The sequence below is a fragment of the Biomphalaria glabrata genome, chromosome 1, assembly GCF_947242115.1.
Source record: "Biomphalaria glabrata chromosome 1, xgBioGlab47.1, whole genome shotgun sequence".
NCBI lineage: Eukaryota > Metazoa > Mollusca > Gastropoda > Planorbidae > Biomphalaria > Biomphalaria glabrata.
The window spans coordinates 10327001-10346023 of record NC_074711.1 but is presented as its reverse complement, the minus strand read 5'-3'; the positions used below and the strand labels follow the sequence as shown (position 1 = coordinate 10346023).

At 36.7% G+C, this 19023-nt stretch overlaps 2 protein-coding genes across 3 annotated transcripts; one reads left to right on the top strand and one right to left on the bottom strand.

Annotated features, from left to right (window-relative positions):
- Positions 1-268: 268 nt before the first annotated feature.
- LOC106072762 (uncharacterized) lies at positions 269-10108 on the bottom strand. Of its 2 annotated transcripts, none has more exons than XM_013233209.2 (4): positions 10012-10108; positions 3693-3763; positions 3401-3595; positions 269-3058 (listed from the first exon to the last, which is right to left on the bottom strand). In XM_013233209.2, coding segments are annotated over exons 1-4 (2604 nt in total). In that variant the 5' UTR covers positions 10014-10108; the 3' UTR covers positions 269-722. The 2 variants fall into 2 exon arrangements, with proteins under 2 accessions (XP_013088663.2, XP_055877223.1); XM_056021248.1 differs by lacking the exon at positions 10012-10108 and adding an exon at positions 9901-9983.
- A 1558-nt stretch (positions 10109-11666) lies between these two features.
- On the top strand, positions 11667-12783 carry LOC129924288 (histidine-rich protein PFHRP-II-like). The gene is made up of 3 exons (XM_056018541.1): positions 11667-11682; positions 11854-12231; positions 12410-12783. Exons 1-3 carry the CDS (start codon positions 11667-11669, stop codon positions 12781-12783), a joined length of 768 nt encoding a protein of 255 aa, XP_055874516.1.
- The last annotated feature ends 6240 nt before the right edge of the window (positions 12784-19023 follow it).

The window sequence follows — 19023 nt, the reverse complement described above, 5'->3', positions numbered from 1 at the left end:
AGAAAACATCATTCAGATTATCAACATCATTCAAATTTAGTGTTGTTTTTCTTCTTCATTAAATTGTAAAAGAACACTTTTTGTGGTGAGATTTAAGTCCTTTACTTGATCTTCATATAAACAGTTTAATGTTTTTTTTATGTATATTTTGTTACATACATTTCCATGAATGTGGTGATCTGTTAGTATGCACATTGGGGACTGTATAATTATTTGTACCGGTATTAAATCTCTATAGAAAACAAAAAAAGAACAAAATGTACATGTGTATGTTTAAAACAAGATTTAATTTCACTACATAGGAAGTATAACAACAACATGATAAATGGGAAGATGAACGCAAGTGCCATCGTACATGTGTTAGAACTACTACTTGTAGCAAAAGGATTGAGTACGACAAACCTAAAAAATACAATTATTTAAATTACATTATGTACATCTTTTTATAGCAATTAGGCATAAAAGGACAACAGAATGAAGTCAAAAATACAATTATTGTTAATTGTTGTTTGATTGAACTCATCACACAAACATTAGCTTACTGGTATTAAAAATATTATCTTTAGAAACCTATAGATTTTATTTTATCTAATATTTACCTTCCATTTTTTTTTTACATTTTGCAGCTTACAGTTCTAAATTTAACAAATTATTAACAACAAATTGAATACCGGTACATACAAATCTAATTACTTTCAACCAAAATAAATATTATTAAAGAATTAAACATCATGAAGAATACTGAAGATATCATGTAACTTTTTAGGATCAGTGGTTTTACTAATTTTCTTTTTTAATAAATGTAGTTCATGTTGTATTTGGTTTTTCAACTTTTTTGCACTCCCTGGAGTACAATTAGCTGTGTTGGGGTCAGATGGGCTACTAACTGAAGGGGAATCCTCTGACACTGAATCCTGTAAAGCCCTATTTACTAATTTGAAATTTTGAATGAAGTGAATGTGTTTGCAAGAACCTGGCCTCATGATGTAGTCTACACATGTACATATATATCTGTGGACACAGATTTTACAATAATCACATTTTAATGGGCACAAGCAGGTACTTATTCCAGAATCTATAATAGAAATGGCATCAGACTTTTCCGTAGCTGGAATATACCATTCATCTCCCGAGGGAGACTGATAAAGGTCTATATCATTTAAAGGTTGTTCGTGCTTCATTTTCAAGTCCTCTACAGCTTTCAGTAAGTTGGGCTGACAGGTCATGATGTACAGTTTGTTTTCAAGAAAACGATTCAGCTGTAACAAAACATGGACATATATATCCATTCTTTTCAACTCCATTTTGCTGAAGATATCCAAAGTTTTCATTGTTACAGTAAAAGGTTCTGTGAAAGGAACATAATGATATTCTGGTAAATGCCTGTAACAGCTCGCCCAGAATTTTTCTTTACTATCTGATATAAATTTTGATTTCAAATACTCACAAAGTTTTTTATGAGGTTTCAATGCTAACAGAAGTGCTAGCACATAGACCTCAAAGGCTTGAGCATTTGTTATGTAGAACAAAGCATTCAAAAAATCTTTAATCTGGCTTTTTATCTTCACATCAGATATAGAAATATCAAGTTGACTATGAAATAGATGTTGTACCTCCCAACTGCAAAACATTTTTTTTCCAGGCTTGGGAAAGTGCTGAACCCATAGGCTGTGTAAAGTCCCACCACAATCACCAATAAAAACAGACGTCTGTAAATTACCAACGTTAGAATGTAACATCTTGAAAAAAAGGCTTATTGTGTATTCAGTTATTCTATTGCACACAAGCCAAGCTACAGGCAACTCTTCTGTACCATTGACAAAAACCAACAATGTTAAAACAGTATACTTGGCCTCTTTGTTTTTAGGCCAGTCCACACAGAGGCACTTGGTGCCATAAATCTGCATCATCTCTTTCTGAAAAGGACTTTGAATAGCAACAACAATATCTTCTTTCTCTAGTTGTTGCATTTCAGAGCCTTTGTTCTTAAAAAGAATAATGGGACTTTCTTTGTCTAATTGAACCAATTCTGATAAGTAGGACCTGGTACTCACTCTATCTTCTTTTGATCTTAGTATATTGGTATTGAGGGTGAACCCGGCATACAGACTGGACAGTCTTTTGGCATTGGCTTCTTTTACTTTGCAGTAAGTACCCAATTTACTGACAATCTCAGAAAGTATTTTAGGAGATGATTCTTTATTTCTGAAAGCTTCTAATATGTACTCATTAATTGAACAATGGTTGAGTAGGCCCATGTACCGCTTGGGACTTGTTGCATCTCCATTGATGGACTGCTCTAGCTTCCTTTTAAGGACATTGGTCAGTTTGGTCGCAGGTCTGTTTGGATCAAAGTTTGGTTTCAATGATATCCTTGTTATGTCTATTTTGTTGCTGGCTATCCAGTAGATTATAACATGGCGCAAATAGGTTGAAAACTCTGTTGGGTCAGTTAGATAGAGGTTGAAATTTTTATTTATGGGCTTCATCATTAGTTCAAACAAATCTTTATCCAGTACAGCCACTGCAATGCAGATCATGGCTATAACTCCACAAACATCAGAGCAGGTTTGTAATGGGTAGTTGGTGCAGACTGGTGTGCATTCATGCTGCTCTGTATTGGGCTCATGAGCCATTCTTAGCTTCAGCTGACTAGTTTGAGCTAGACCAAAAAATTGAGTGTAATTGATAATACAGGAGAAAAGCATTTCTGGTTGTTGCCACCCAAGAGTATCACAATAAGATAATAAACCAGTGCTTATTTCAACTACGGCCATGGACCAATGATCACCTGGCGTTTTATCAGTCCCCAGAAAAACTACCCCATCATCTTGGCGTCCAACACTCATCACAAAAATTACACGCTTGACATCCTGAGCTGACTTGCTGCCTAGCAACTTTTGAAGAGACATAGTTTTTATGGTGGGATCTAAGACAAAAAAACAAGTATGGTTTTGTTGTTGGTTTATGCATCTTGACAACCAGTAGAAATGGGATGTGACAAGCCAACCTTTACGTCCATCAGAAGAAACGCATGCTAACTCTTTCGGAGTCATTCCTAGAAATAAAAAACAAAAATATTAAAATATGATTTCATTCATAATATAAGTTATAGCAATTATTTATCAATAATAATAAAAACTAATAAAAAATATTATGTTTTAATGGACAATGTTTTTTATTGCTTTGATGATTTAGTAAATGACATGTCAAAATAATTGTGTCCGTTAATTTGTGGTGGTGGGCAACTGTCTTCAAAAGATAATTCAAATAATGACTTCAACAGAAGAAATCAAATGAAACAGCTTGCAAAAAAAAAAAAAAAAAAAAACAACACTTTACCTTTTCATTTGGTTGCCCAACTACAAATTTCAACATCCCATAAAAGAAGCAAACTTACCATATCCAGGAACCATTCTATCATGGGGCTGATTCCATATCAGATCTTTGAATCCTTTTAAGTACTTTTCAGGAATGTCACTACACACAACTTGGTCAGATGGTTTGTTGAATGGTTGTTCAAACCACTGAGCTTCAAACTCACATGCTGAAGGATTATGCACTAGACGAACTGGACCAGGCTGGTCATTCAAATCTTTAAAAAAAAAAATATTTTTCAATTAATGTCAGTAATGCAATCAATTTAACCAGCAGATATTCAAATTAAATTTTTCTTTTGAGTGGTTACTTACCATTATCTTCAATGTCTATAACAACACATTCACTGCCAGCACTTTCTTCTATCATGGTCGTACAAAGTTCCCTGGGAAAATAATGAGAAACAATCCTTTTAATGTTGTTTAAGGGCTTATCATAAAAGAAATTCTTTTGTACTAAAGGGCCAGAAAAATATATTTCAGTATCCATTAATTAAAAAAAAAATTATTAGATAAGCAAATCTAATACTAAATTGTGTAGACGAGTATTAAATCCACAAAAGCTTTTCTGATTTTCCTAAGGTAGGATAAAGTTGGAGACCTAGCAACCAAAGTTTATACATAAAAGAAAAAAAACAAACTATGGAAACAAAATGACAAAATGTTTATGGATTCAAGGCAAGATGAATTCCAGATAGTGCAAAATGATGAGTGGATACTTAGACTAGGAATCTACATGCTGACATTAAATAATCAGACAGCTAACAAATCAATTAGGATAAGGCAATAGAACACACCAAGAAAGTCTAAAAGATTTTAGCCATTTTAAGTAAAATCTTGATTTGGAATTTGTCCTTCCACAGGCTCTTTTCTATGTAAATGTTTTTTTAAGGCCTTTTTCCAGCTGACTATTCATTTATTCATCTTTAATCATTGTTCAAAAGTACAAAAATATTTTTTTTTACATATATTTCTGTGCTTTATCAGAATTACTAAATTAGTAGAGATGGTGTAATTAATTAGACTTCAAACTAATCAAACTCTAACTTCAGTAGAATAGATTATAACTAATTAGGTCATCTCCTTATTAAAAATAAACTCTAACTTCAGTAGAATAGATTATAACTAATTAGGTCATCTCCTTATTACAGTAGAGTCTAAAATAATTAATGGTTAGAACTTAAAAAGAAATAAAAAATATATATATATATCTGGAAACCATTGAACAATAAAAACAGAATAGTTGATTTTTTTTAAAATGCCAATTGAACGTACATCTTGACAGGTCATTAGACAGAGCATTTAAAGAATGTACACATATGATATTTAAAAACAAACTAGATCTATATAATCTTCAAATTCCTTCCTTAAAAGTGAATTACTTAATACATCAACTTATGTCACACAATTTGACTGTTATCACTCTTTCCAGACTATCTCACTTTTCTGCTTGAAAATGGTTGGCTGTCTGGTTATTTGGTACAATGGTCTTGAGTTCAAAACCTGCCTGCTTCCATACAATGCTGTCCTGCAGGAGGTTTTGACTAGGATGTAACTGCCTGTCTGTGGCATTTTTAATCGCTTTTCCTTTTGCCACTTCTCAGATAACTAAAATGGCTGATCCTTGATATAGATATATATATATATTCTTGGTCACAGGCTAGGCATTTGTAATTACCAGAAGCCTATTTCCTGCTTCTTGTGTTCACCCATACAATACAGGACCCCTAATTTATGCTTGCCTTCTTATGAGCCTATTCTGTGCTTCTTGCTCCAAACTGTTTGTGTCAATCTTCATGTTGCACTTACATTCATCAATGTATCTTAGGAATGGTTGACCTGCAGCTCTCCTGCCCTTTCTTAGATAACCATACAAAACATCTTGTGAAAGTAAACCCTGTTGTAGCATTTGATGTAAATGTCCATGCCAGCCAAGGAATCTACTGCTGACTACTTCAGATTTTCTGGCCCCCTCTTGCTACCTTTTTCAGAACCACCTTAAACATCAGAGGTGGAAGACGTTAAGTTTTTTCTTGCCAAGAGTAGGCACACCATGTTTCACTGCCATATAATATAGCAGAGTGCACAACACACAGATTGGATAGCATTACTTTTAATAGCAAAGCTTTGTCCCAGAATCTTTTCTGAAGCAGTGACATGGTTCTGGTTGCCTTAGCAACCCTGATTTCCTTATCAAGTTGAAAATCATTGGATAGATCCAAGGAAACAGAAATGATCAACCATTTTCATTGATGGTCATGTAAGCTGTAGTGCTTTTTGGGCTAGTACTTTGGTTTCGCTATGATTAATGTTTGAAGCTAAACTTCTGGCATACACCAGACAGTCTGTCAACTAGGGTCTGAAGCTGAATAGCAGATTCAACAACAATAGCTGTTACATTGACGTAGAGCAGTTCCCTGCCAAATTAAAACTTTCTGCCTTTAGTTTTGGACCTCATTTTGGATGTACATATTGTGACAGATGGTGAAATGTGACGTGTGTTTGGCGCGTTTAATGTCTAGGGGATGATTATTTTTAAAGCCATCACACACCAACCTATCAGCATATGAATCGGGAGCAGACACGCAACGAGACAAAGCAATGAAAGATAGATACAAAAGTTAAAAATGAAGAATATTTATTTACATAAATATACATATAAGAATAAAAAGGGGGAGGGTTTGCTTCTATCTCTAAATAATACTAGCTTTAATCATCACTCTTGCATTTGATAAGAGAGTATGTCACTTTGTCCTCTGACTTAGCTGGTTGTCCTGTTGATGTCGCAGCTGGCTGTGTCCTGGCTTGAGGTTCTGCAGCTGGAGGTGGCGCTCTAGCGGATAGAGGGACGCCGGTGATATAGTTCTTGTGGAGTCTCAATCCTCAAAATCTAATATCTGTAGTGGGCACAGTAGGGCGGGTGGCCGGCTACCGTGGGCACAAGGTTACTGCGGGCAGAGCTGATCTGCCGTGGGCAGCGTAGTTGACAGGATATGTCCAGTGAGTTGCAGAGGGTTGGCGTAGCTATGACGTCTCGCACAGACCTGAGTCCATAGGGACGTCGCACCTAATAAGATGACAGGTGGGCTGTCGAATAGGCGGGCAATGCCGATAGCGCCAAGTAGTAGAGTTGAGTAGTGTCGTGTAGACACTGAACAGCAAATAGGCCGATCTCAGTAGGAAAGTGTAGTGCTGAATAGCACTCAGCACATAAATAGGTGATTCTCGATAGCAAATAAATAGGCAGGTCAGTGAGCTAGTGCAGTGCTGAATAGCACTAAGCACAAAGATAGTAGGTGATTCTTGATATCAAACAAATAGGCAGGTAAATAGATCGTTGATCCAATAAATAGATAGGCAATTGATCCAATAGATAAATAGGCAGACACCTGAGGGAGGCTGCGGATAAATAAAGACAAGTTAGGACATGTCTCTCATACATCTTATCGATGCCCTCGACTGAGGTGCATTCGTCAGATTGGTAAAATTGCTTTAGAGCACAATGAGGAGATGATGACAAATGGGATTTGGGAAAATAGATGGCAGATAGTAGCAATATAGAAATGTACATAAAAGGGGAAATGATAATATAAAAATGTACATAGAAGGGGAAATAATAATCTCAAATAAACAACACAGGTGGATAGAGAAAGAAGGGGGGGGGGGGAATGGGCGGTGGTCAGCGACCCAGATGGTTTGTTTACATATGACCGTGGGTCGAGAACAATGAAGCGTGCTTGAATGAAGAGGGTGTCCCTTCAAGCGGCGCAACTCTCCTTAGAGTAAAATGAGTACAGGGGAGACAATTCACTACAGGGGAGATAACTCGTATCTCTTTTCTAGACGCAGTATTAGTGCGCTAGTAAAATTATCACGGTTGTCAGCCGAGATAAAGGAAATAGACTAAGATGTACAAATATATACATGGTTGCATCAACGATCAATTGAGCAACGTAGCATTAATAGATTAATGCAATACATAAATAAATACATAGGACATGTTTATGTTTTCTACTTACGCCAGTGAGAAAAACACAATGCACTAATTAAATATAAATGAACTAGGCAAAATACACATGATAAAATCCAATGGAAATATACACAGAGTAATTAAGATGGAACTTGTGATTAAGTTCGGCTTACCACCAGGTATTCCTCTAGGAGTGAGAATAAATGAGATAGTCCAGACTCGATAGCTCAGCTTGAATGAGAATGAAAGAGAGTCTGATTTGATTTGGGTCTACTTTATATATATGCCTGAAAAATGTGGGCAGACACAGGAAATGTCCTAGGCTTAGCATTATCTTACACGTGGGTGAATTAGACTTGAGATGGGAGTGGCACATGGGTACGTCGAGAGGCGCTTTGACTCGAGTAATCTCCTAGATCAAAGAGAGACGTAGGAGAAAGGGGGGGGGGATTGACTTGCAGTCCACACAAGGTGTTGTCCACTGCGGCTGTCAGACATCCTGCCGATGCGATCAAAGAGAATCGTGGGGGAGAGGGGGGAAGAAAGAAAGACTGACTCGCATTCCCCTCAAGGTGGTGTCAACCGCGACCGTCAGTCAGACATCCGGCGGATAAGACAAAGGAGATAGTGTGATTATCTTTCCCCGATCAAGGGCAGATAAATGAAAGGACTGGCCTAGTTTTATCCAAGGTGGTGGACTAAGCCTAGCCTGGAGAGGAAAGGGTGGTGCGGGTGAAGAAATTGGGGTTAGGACGGGGAAATAATTGAAATGAAATAAATAAATAATGAAAAATAATAATTGATGCTGTGATAATTTTGAGTGACTCTGACAGCGAGTTTTTGACTTGTCACACATATCTCATTATACTCTATTGGTGAATCTTTATAATGTCATAATTTAGATCTAGAATGATTTATATAATATATTTATAGACTCACCAAGTGACTAAGACTAAAACTTTAAATTAGAATCATTACATCATCTAATGACCCATTAGTAAAATACCACTACAGTGTGACTACTGTCAGTATATTATCTTATGAAATACAGACGTTACTTCAAAAAAAGAAGATGATCACACCCAATGCATGTTCCTAGGTCACTATTGATATGCATGTCAATCAATGACTTAAATTCTGCCAAGTCTTCAGTTTTCCGGGCTGACACAGGCAACCCAACCCATTCCATGCTCTAATAGCACTTGTACAAGGGAAGAATTACAATACTAGAGCTAGAGTTACAGAATAGATATAGTATAGTATATAGTAGTATATAGTATATTCACCCATGAATATAATAATATAATATTAATACTGTATAAGACTGAACTATATAGAGTCGAAGAGACTAGTAGAGTAGACTCACTGACATCACTGTCACTAGACCTAGAAATACTGAAATTCAGCTAAATAGGCTCTAAATTCTCTAGATCTAGAATCTAGCTAGTCTCCTAGGGTGACTGATCTATCTAGATTTCTAGCAGATTCTAGCAGTACTGAGTAGATATATTCTAGTGACTAGTATAGTACTCCTAGTAGTCCTAGACTAATTTCTAATCTAAGACTATCATTATGAGTAACTAGATCTAATAATACATTTACTAGTATTAGTAGTATTGTCTAGATACCAAGATTAGAAGGGTCTCACAAGGCGTGGAAGCACGACCATGTCCAGACTTAGGATTGGCCACACCTACATCACGCACTCCTTTCTGCTGAAGAGAGAGGAGCCCCCACTTTGTGAGTACTGTGACTCTTGTCTCACAGTGGATTGAGTGGAACATATCCTCATTGATTGTCCCAGGATATTAGGGGAAAACTTTTTAGAGCGCACAACTTAAAAACATTGTTCGATAGTGTCGACCCTGGGAAGGTACTGGGCTTTGTCCGGGAGGTGGGGTTGTCTACGAAGATTTGATTTGTGAAATTGTGAACATTGTAACTGTGAATAGACCTTGTTTTTAATAACTTAACTAAATAAAATTTAGCTCTTGTAGTATGAAAGGAGAGTAACCTTATAGGGATTACGGGCACGACATGGCCTAAAAAAGTGTGCCGATGTGCCAAAAAAACCCCCTCAAACTTAAGATTAAAAGAGAAGATAGATCAGGATCTTGTAATAATTACAACTTGACTTTTATTGACAATTGATCTAGACTCTTGTCCTAGACTACTCTACTAGTCTAGTCCTAATTAGGCTAATATTAGTAATAACTCATAACCAGGCAGTAGTACAGTAGATCACTCACTAGAATGACTAGATGAGTAGATAATCATAATTAATACCAATAATAGTTTAATACAATTTGAATTTAATATAGATCTAGGCAATAGCCACTCAATAGGCGAATAGGGATTGGATAGGGTTACAATGTAATATTCAACTTAGTCCTTAGACTTAGATCTAGTGATTCTAGTCTCTCCTTGGCTTTAGGCTCCTAGCTAGGCCTAGGGCCTAGGGCAGGGCTAGGCTTCGGCTAGGGATCTTTTGTTGCTTTTACTTTTTTCGTGTAAGTTGTAGCCGTAATTTCCGCAATTTGGTGTATTATTTACCAATAGCCGAGTAAATTACACTAAAAACCATAAAACTAATCAAGATCTAGAATTTAGATGTAGCTAAATCTAGTATCATAATGCAAAAAATATCGATTGTCTCAAACATACATTAAAGAAATGCAGCACGTCTTTCAAGACAAACGGAACTTAGTTTTTAGCTCCAATTAAAAACTACAGTAGTGCCCCTTGAATTGTCCACTCTTCCATTTTAGAAGAGAATTTGTTCTAGCATTGCTTGTACAAATAGATCTAGATCTCTATCCTAGATCTAGAATCTATATCTTATACATTTTATCTTATATGATACAGATGTTACTTAAAAAAAAAAAGAAAATGATTACGTCCTACGCGTCATGCATGTTAACCAATGACTTAAATCCTGCCTAGTCATTGGTTTTCCTTTCAGGCAACCCATTCCATGCTCTAATAGCACTAGAGTAGAAGATGCATTTGCACAAATTTGTCCTAGCATATGGAACGAGGAATGTTCCTTTATCTTTATATTCTTTGAGTCTTTCTGAGTATTTTATTAGCTTTTGTTATGTATAATTGCTACTTAACTTTTAAGTCCTGAAATATCACTCACTGACTGATTTATGTATTAATCAAGAAATCTCATAACTGTCAAACGGATTCGCATACCATTTCGTAGGCTACACAGGTTCACTTTACTTTTTTAACTTTTGTATTTTATTTTCGTGATTCCCCAAAAAGGCCGCATTTTATATTATATATAAAGCTTCCATACCAATAGCATAAAAAATAGGACTTAGGTATTTTTAAAGACATAACGATTGTCCCCAGCTGGTCGATTTAAATTCTCTTTCGCCGTCTTCGTCTGTCAACAGCAGTGGGTTTTCTTTCGTCTCAAATGTGTATTCCGCGGCATATGTAAGTCATCTCCAGTTGTCTCGTTCCGAAGAGGCCTGCAGCTATGTATTCTGTTCTATATTAATTAAAGCAAGTTGGTGCCTAAGCTGGACTTTAAAGCGTTTATGTGGGGCACCCCTGTTACGCACGGGATTAGTGCTCTGTCCAGCGTAACTGTCCGGCTATAAGAAGTCCCTCTATATTGTCCATACCGGCATTCGCAAGAACATCGATGTTTGTAGTAGGCTACGGTCTTGACACCGTATGTCCACGATGAAGCGAAAAAATCTTTGGTGAAAGCGTTCAAGAAGTCTTAGTTGCTTTATGTTTAGTACCCATGTCTCACATCTGTATAGAAGGGTTGAGACTGAAGGATTAAATAAATAAATAAATCTTATCTTCTTAACTTAAATAATCGTAAAACAAACCAAAGAATTTAAGAGCAGAAAAGTTTGTATGCTTAAAAAAAGGTTAGGGGTGTCATTATAATAAAAAAAAAGGCCCAAAATTGTCAAAGCGGGTATAGGGCATAGGGTGTGGGTACGCCGGAAAGGCGACAGAGAGTAGATATATATTAAATATATATTAAATATTTCGATATTAAATTTTGAAGCCGAAGAAAAGTCAGAGATTGTACGTATAACTTTTTTTTGTTCTGGGAGGGGAGGGGGGGGGGGGAAGTAAAAATGACACTTTAATTTACGTCCGAAAAGCTTGTGTACGAGTGTGTCTCAAGGGGCTGGCAGCGTTGTAAAACGATCGTTCCAATTCAAAGTCAATTGTCAGAAAACATTAATGTTCAGGATGAAAAAAAAAAGTTCCAGAGATAGAGAGAAGGACAGAGATAGAGTTAGAGAGAGAGAGACGGAAACAGATAATTAGATATCGTTAAGATGAATGCTGTTTATTGTAAGTTGAAAAAAAGAAAAGGAAGGGATGTTCCGGCAATAATAAACAATATAAAGCCTGGGAACAAATAAACGGGCGTAGTCGGTGTGTAATGAATATATATATATATCTATCCTACATACGGATGACATGTCCGCGCCAATTTCAAAACGTTCACGATCCCGTCAGGAGATGCACATCATGGGTCGCAGGCAGTTTTAGTGACAGCTGTTGAAGGCCACAGAGGAGATGCACATCATGGGTCGCAGGCAGCTTTAGTGACAGCTGTTGAAGGCCACAGAGGAGATGCACATCATGGGTCGCAGGCAGCTTTAGGGACAGCTATTGAAGGCCACAGAGGAGATGCACATCATGGGTCGCAGGCAGCTTTAGTGACAGCTGTTGAAGGCCACAGAGGAGATGCACATCATGGGTCGCAGGCAGCTTTAGGGACAGCTATTGAAGGCCACAGAGGAGATGCACATCATGGGTCGCAGGCAGTTTTAGTGACAGCTGTTGAAGGCCACAGAGGAGATGCACATCATGGGTCGCAGGCTGGATGGCTGCCTGGTCGTGCGGTTTGCACGCTGGACTGTCGTTCAGATTTATCGATGGTCCCGGGTTCAAACCCTGCCCGCTCCCATCCCCCGTCGTCCTGCGGGAGGTTTGGACTAGGAAGTAATTATCTTCAACTCTGAAGGAACATCCGAAACATGTAAAACATTTTACAAACAAACAAACATTTTAGTGACAGCTGTTGAAGGCCACAGAGGAGATGCACATCATGGGTCGCAGGCAGCTTTAGGGACAGCTATTGAAGGCCACAGAGGAGATGCACATCATGGGTCGCAGGCAGCTTTAGGGACAGCTATTGAAGGCCACAGAGGAGATGCACATCATGGGTCGCAGGCAGCTTTAGGGACAGCTATTGAAGGCCACAGAGGAGATGCACATCATGGGTCGCAGGCGGCTTTAGGGACAGCTATTGAAGGCCACAGAGGAGATGCACATCATGGGTCGCAGGCAGCTTTAGGGACAGCTATTGAAGGCCACAGAGGAGATGCACATCATGGGTCGCAGGCAGCTTTAGGGACAGCTATTGAAGGCCACAGAAACAGATGACCTTTACATCATCTGCCCTATAGACCACAAGGTCTGAAATGGGAACTTTACTTTACTTTACTTTATTAACACAAATAATAAATTTGAATACAAATTGTGTGATTTCTTTACTAAAATTCAATCGCCCCTATCTCCCCCCCCCCCCGGATCCGCCAGTGTTTGTAACATTATCTCGGTAGGATTATATCATTATATCGTAGGATTCTTCTCAGTCAATACTGCTTTCAACTTCCACGTCTCGAAGCTTATGTTCCCGCTGAGACAATATTTGTATTGAGTAGTTAGATTTTAATCTCCAGGCTAATTGATTTATTTGTTAAGATAGGCCGTACTTTTTGAATGACGGCTCCTGCTTTCCCATCTGACATGCAACACCATGATATGCATCTCCATCGCTTGAGATAACACTGCCTAAATAGGTTAACTTTTCTATTTGTTCAAAATCTGTATGACCAATGTTGATGGGTGTACTGGATAACCTGCACCGAATTTGCATATCTTTAAGGGCGTCTTTATCCGTAATCTCGTGCATACATTTAATTGCATTTCAAAGTAATGCTATGTCGTCTGCAAAATCCGACTCGGTTTGGTTTACGCCATGGGAACCCGAATAAAGACTGTTTATTTCGATGGCTACAACAAAGAGAAATGGGGATAAAATAAACCCTAATCTCATATCCGTCTCGATGGTGAAGAATTCCACCGTCTGTTGTGACACAACAACTTGATTTGCTTTAGACATGTTGCTGAATCTGCTATTTCCAGAGTGATTCCGATGACGCTATCAAACTCTTTTTTAAATCTACAAAACTGATCAACTTCCTTTGTTGGTATTCCAGGCTTTGCTCGACGATGTTTTGCAGGACGTAAACCTGTGCAGTGTTTGGTTTGCCTTTTAGGAAACAGTTGAGAAACACTAGTTTAATTTACATTTTCGTAAGCAGCTCTTAAATAATCTCTAGTAAAAAATATGTTCAACTCAATGTTTCTCAATTCAATATTTGTACATTTTTAGTTTATGTAAAAACTTTAGATAAAATGTCAAAAAACAATGACATTTTAACAAAGAATAGAAAAAAATTCGTGTGTAATCATCAATTAATTAGCTTACAATTTTATTGTTCAACAAAAGGAAACAAAATAAACAATAGTTGTTTTTTTTTTAGGGGAAATTATATGTTCCTGGGGAAGGGGGGGGGTGACACCCCGAGCTTACCGCACCGGGTGACACCGACCCTAGTGACCCCACTGCACCTCACTTTGACCATTTGATTGAGGGTACCTGGGGCTTGATGTGGTTATCTTGAAACCCCATTCAGAAGCAAACACTCATATTGATAGCTGTTGAATAGCATATTGTCGCTCACTATTTCTTCTGGTATGCCATGTCTAGCTAAAATACCTTTCAGTGCCCTGATAACACATTCTGCTGTTTTGTTCTCAAGTCGTTTTATTTCAGGATATTTAGAGAAATAGTCCACAACTAGCAAGCAGTCATTGTTCCGCAATTCAAAAAAATCTGTCGCAACCTTTTTTTCCCCATGGTCTGTCTGGTACAGCATGAGGAAGCAATTTTTCTTTCACATTATCTATTTTGAACGTTGCACATGTTGGACAATCCTGGCCAAAACACACTGTGTCTTGCCTTCGACCCTGGTTTTCTCAAGACCAAAATTACCTATGTGCAACTTGTTGAGAATTTCAATTCTCATACTTGAAGGAATTATATTTATGTTATCATAAAACAATATTACATTTTCTTCATGAATACTTTTACTGTTTCATAAACTTGAGTTTTTAACTTTGACCAACCTTCTCTGACATAATTACTAGTTTCAATTTAGAATCAGATTCAGTTTTCCGTCTAATTTAAACAATCTTCTGATCACTTCCCGGAAATAGTGCCGTTGCGCTATGAATTCTCATAACCATGTCATCATCTGAATTTGATTTTTCTTGACCACTAATGTACGCACGCGATAAGTATCAGCTATTTGCATTTTTTAACCTGGAATATAAGTTACTGTTAACATCATCAACTGAAGTCTTTGTGAAATTTTGTGTAAAGGCTTCGTCACAATAGTTTGCAAAGGTTTTTGATCTGATTGTACATTCACGGTCCATCCAAAAATATAGTGGGCAAAATGTTTAGCTGCAAACATTATAGCTAACATTTCCTTTTCTATCTGTTTCTGTCAATGATCTTGACATATACGCAACTGGTTTGTCTTCTTGCATTAAACATGCTCCTAACCCTTTAGAAGAAGCGTCACACTGGATAGTAACTGTTTTTTCAGGGTTAAACAGTTGCAGAACTGGAGCTTCACTAAGTGTTTACTTTATTAGTTGGAAAGCATTTTCTTGCTCTGCATTCCACTGCCACAATACATCTTATTAAGCAATTCACGTAACGGACTGGTGATTGTTGACATGTTAGGAATGAAACTTGACAGAAAGTTTAGCATCCCTGGCAGTCTTTGAATCCTGTGCGATCTGTTGGTGCTGGCATCTCCATGATTTCTTTGATTTTAGCTGGATCTGGACGAATACCATCTGCTCCAATTTGTTTTCCGAGGTAATTAACAGCAGAAGCTTATATTGTATCTTGTTCTTGTTGAACTTTACATTGTTCTTTCTAGCTCTCTCCAGAACATTTTCAAAAATTTTGATTATGTTATTTTTTATCTTTTGCTGCAATCAGCATGTCATCTGACATGATATGTACACCTGGGATGTCTCCTAATACTTGATAAGCACGTTTCTGTAGTACTTCACTCGCTGACGATATACCAGAAGGCATTCTCAACAATCTGTACCTTCCAAACGGAGTATTGAATGTACATAAATAAGAGCTTGGTTCATCCAACTCAACTTGCCAATATGTATCCTTTTGATCAAGTATACTCAACACTTTTGCTGCTCCCAGTGAACTATTGATTTGATCAAATGTTGGTATAGTGAATTGTTCTCTCATTATATATTTGTTCAGTTCTCGGGGATCTAAACACAACCTCAAAGAATTATATTTCTTCTTTGCTATAACCAAGTTATGAACCCATTCTGTTGGTTCATCAACTTCTGTGATCACTCCATCTTGTTGCATTCGTGTGAATTTTCTTTTCAATTCTTCATAGAGTGATGGTGCATCTGACGTCAGTTTAATGTGATATATCATTTTGTATGTACAGAGTGCTTCGAGTACTTGCTTTTATTTTTTCATCAACACTTGTTGAACTTTATTCTGTTGCTTGACATCGTGTACTTTGACGTTTCTCTTTGCTTCAATTAGTTTTAAAGCAATGTCTTCAGACCTAGTATAGGATTTATACTTATCTTGATCACGTACAGATCATCTTTAACTTCTACATCGCCGACTTGAAATATGACCGATGCAACTCCCTTCAGTTCTAATGCTTCATGTCTTAATGCTCGAAGGGTAGTATTTGAATGCTTTAACTATCAGTTTCTAAAGTGTTCCACGTTAACTCTGATATGACATTAGCTTGTGCTCCTGTGTCAATCTTCATTTTGACTATTTTTCCCATAATATTGACATCAACCATCCAAACTTTGACATTGTTGTTAGTACCAATCGCCTCAAACCACAACTCATTTACTTGGCTTGGTTGACTTTCATCTTCCAATGAATCAACAGCCTTACATTATTTCGAACGACATTGTGCGGCGAAATGATTTTTCTTTTTACATTTTCGGCATGTCTGTCCGAATGCTGGGCAATTGTATTTTCCGTGAAATCTACCACAAGATCTGCAATCTCTAATGATACTTGTTACATGATTCTTTGCCATTTTTTCCTGTGAGCTTTTGACTGGCTTTCTATCTTCTGTCTTTTATTAAATTTATAAGCATCATCTACATGTAGTCCTTTCATGTCTATCATTTGGTTCTGGGTATGCTCGTCAGCACGAGTTATGTTTGCTGCTTTCTCTAAAGTTAAGTCTACATCTCTCAGAAGTCTTTCTCTCACTCGATCCGACTGTATGCCACATACCAATCGATCTCTGATAAGTTCATCTCGGAGGTTGTCAAACTAGCATTCTGTTGCGAAATTCTTCAACTCAGTATAATCTTGTTCAAACGTTTCACCTCTTTTTGATTTCTTGTAAAGAATTTAAATATGTCATACACAGTGTTGGACCTAGGCAAAAATGATTCTCAAACCTTTCAATTACTCTGTCTACATTCTCATCTTCACATACTTGAAACGTATTGTAGATGTCTCGAGCGGGTTCACTGATCAGGTGTAACAATAAAGCTTTCTTCACTGGCTCGGGCTTCGTATTCTTTTCAGTGGCGACCATAAACAGCTCAAAACTTTGTCTCCATTTTTTCCATTCTTCAGATAGATTACCCTCTAGTGACGACGGTTTAGGGGGATGGAATAATTCCATTATTCGTATAGATTCTATGTATAGATCTACAACAAAATGAACTAACGATACCACCTGATACTAATAAAACGTACTTTTAGCAATTTACAAACCACTACCTGTTACCCGCGATTTCCACCGATCAGACACCAGATCTGACACCAAATCTAACACCATGTTCTGTTGTCACAGAGAAATAAATAAAATAGCCTACTGTAGACATGAATAATAACATTTAATGAACAGAGACTTTGTGTTGATTTAAGTAGACACGGAGGACTCTCCTTTTAAAGTTGTTTTCACAGAAACTATATTTTTAAAATACTTACTCATATATATATATATATATATATATATATATATATATATATATATATATATATATATATATATATATATATATATTTATTAACCCTAACATAAATTTTAGGTTTTAACTCTGTTTACTCGCACTTCTTACTAAATCCTACTTTATCAGCAAATTATTGATTTAGAAAAAGAAACGCGAAATAACTGTTAACGTTAATATACAACTAGTGTGTACAACTAATCTATCCATTCAACCCATACTGAACTAGCTGCAACACTATCGATCTGCTGTGACCAAAAACTCATAATACAGGCGATAGGTAAAACAAAAGCGTTTGACTATCCACAGATAAAATCTCTACTTTGTGTTCTTAATTTCTCACTGGAAAATTAAATGTTTGTTTTACTTGCATGACTGCGCGCATCTCGAGTGAAATAGTGTAGACTTAGTTTAATTGTGTTGTATTTTATATTATTGTTTGCAACGTGAGTTCATTGGTAGGCTTGGCTGTAAAGAACCAAAATGAAAACTTTGTTTTTCTTTTCAGTTTTGATCCGACGAATATTTGTATAGATATTTATTTTAAGTAGAAACTGGAAATACACTTTCTCCAGTATGAGTGCTACGAAAAAATACTAAAAATATTTGAACTTATCAAAAAGCTGATGTACCTATTCATCTCAAGAGCGTTACAGCATCTTTATATTCACATCTATATAGAACTTTGCTCTTAAGCTGCATAAGGGTCATTAACTCTTTCCCTCCGTAATTATTTTTCCACGTTTTGACGGAATTGTTAATTTTGCTCATTACTGTTCTGATTAAGCTTCAATAACTTTTTCTTTGTTATCAAAAAAGTGTTTTATTAAAAGAATTAAAGAGGAAAGCATGCTCTTTTTATAGAACACAAAGGAAAGTTTATACAATCAAACAATAATTTAATTTTATGAGGTCAAATCAACGATGTTATCGTCAATTAGGAGAGAAAGAGTTAAATAGTTGAGCAAACTCTTTATTGAAGTGTGGCAATATCTAGTTTCAATTTCGTCATATTTTACAAGGATTTCTTTTCTCTAGTAGATGATGTAGATCTACTAATAAAGTTTTATAGCCGTTTTAGTCATTGTCCTGGCCTTATGATAGTTTTATCTTTTTTGAAAATACATTTTTTTCTGTCTTTCTTTTGAGTTAAAATTTTAGTGTAAAAGAATGTGCAGTTACCACCTATTTGTTCTTAGCACTCGTTTAATCATTTAGTGTTCTGTCTGGACTTAAATTGGGTTACTTAATTTTACTTTTGGAGTTATTAATCAGAATTAATCTATATCCTTGTATTGGCACTTAGTATTGCCGAGATTCATTTCCTTTCCTCTTACGAAATCCCCTGTTGGATGGCTGCCTGGGAGTGTAGTATACGCTCTGAACTGTTGTCACAATTTTCCTGGGTTTGAAATCCGCCCGCTGCTATCTTGCTGTCCTGCAGAAGTTTTGGGCTCATTTAAAAAAAAAAACATCTGAAATTTAAAAATCTAGTGCTGT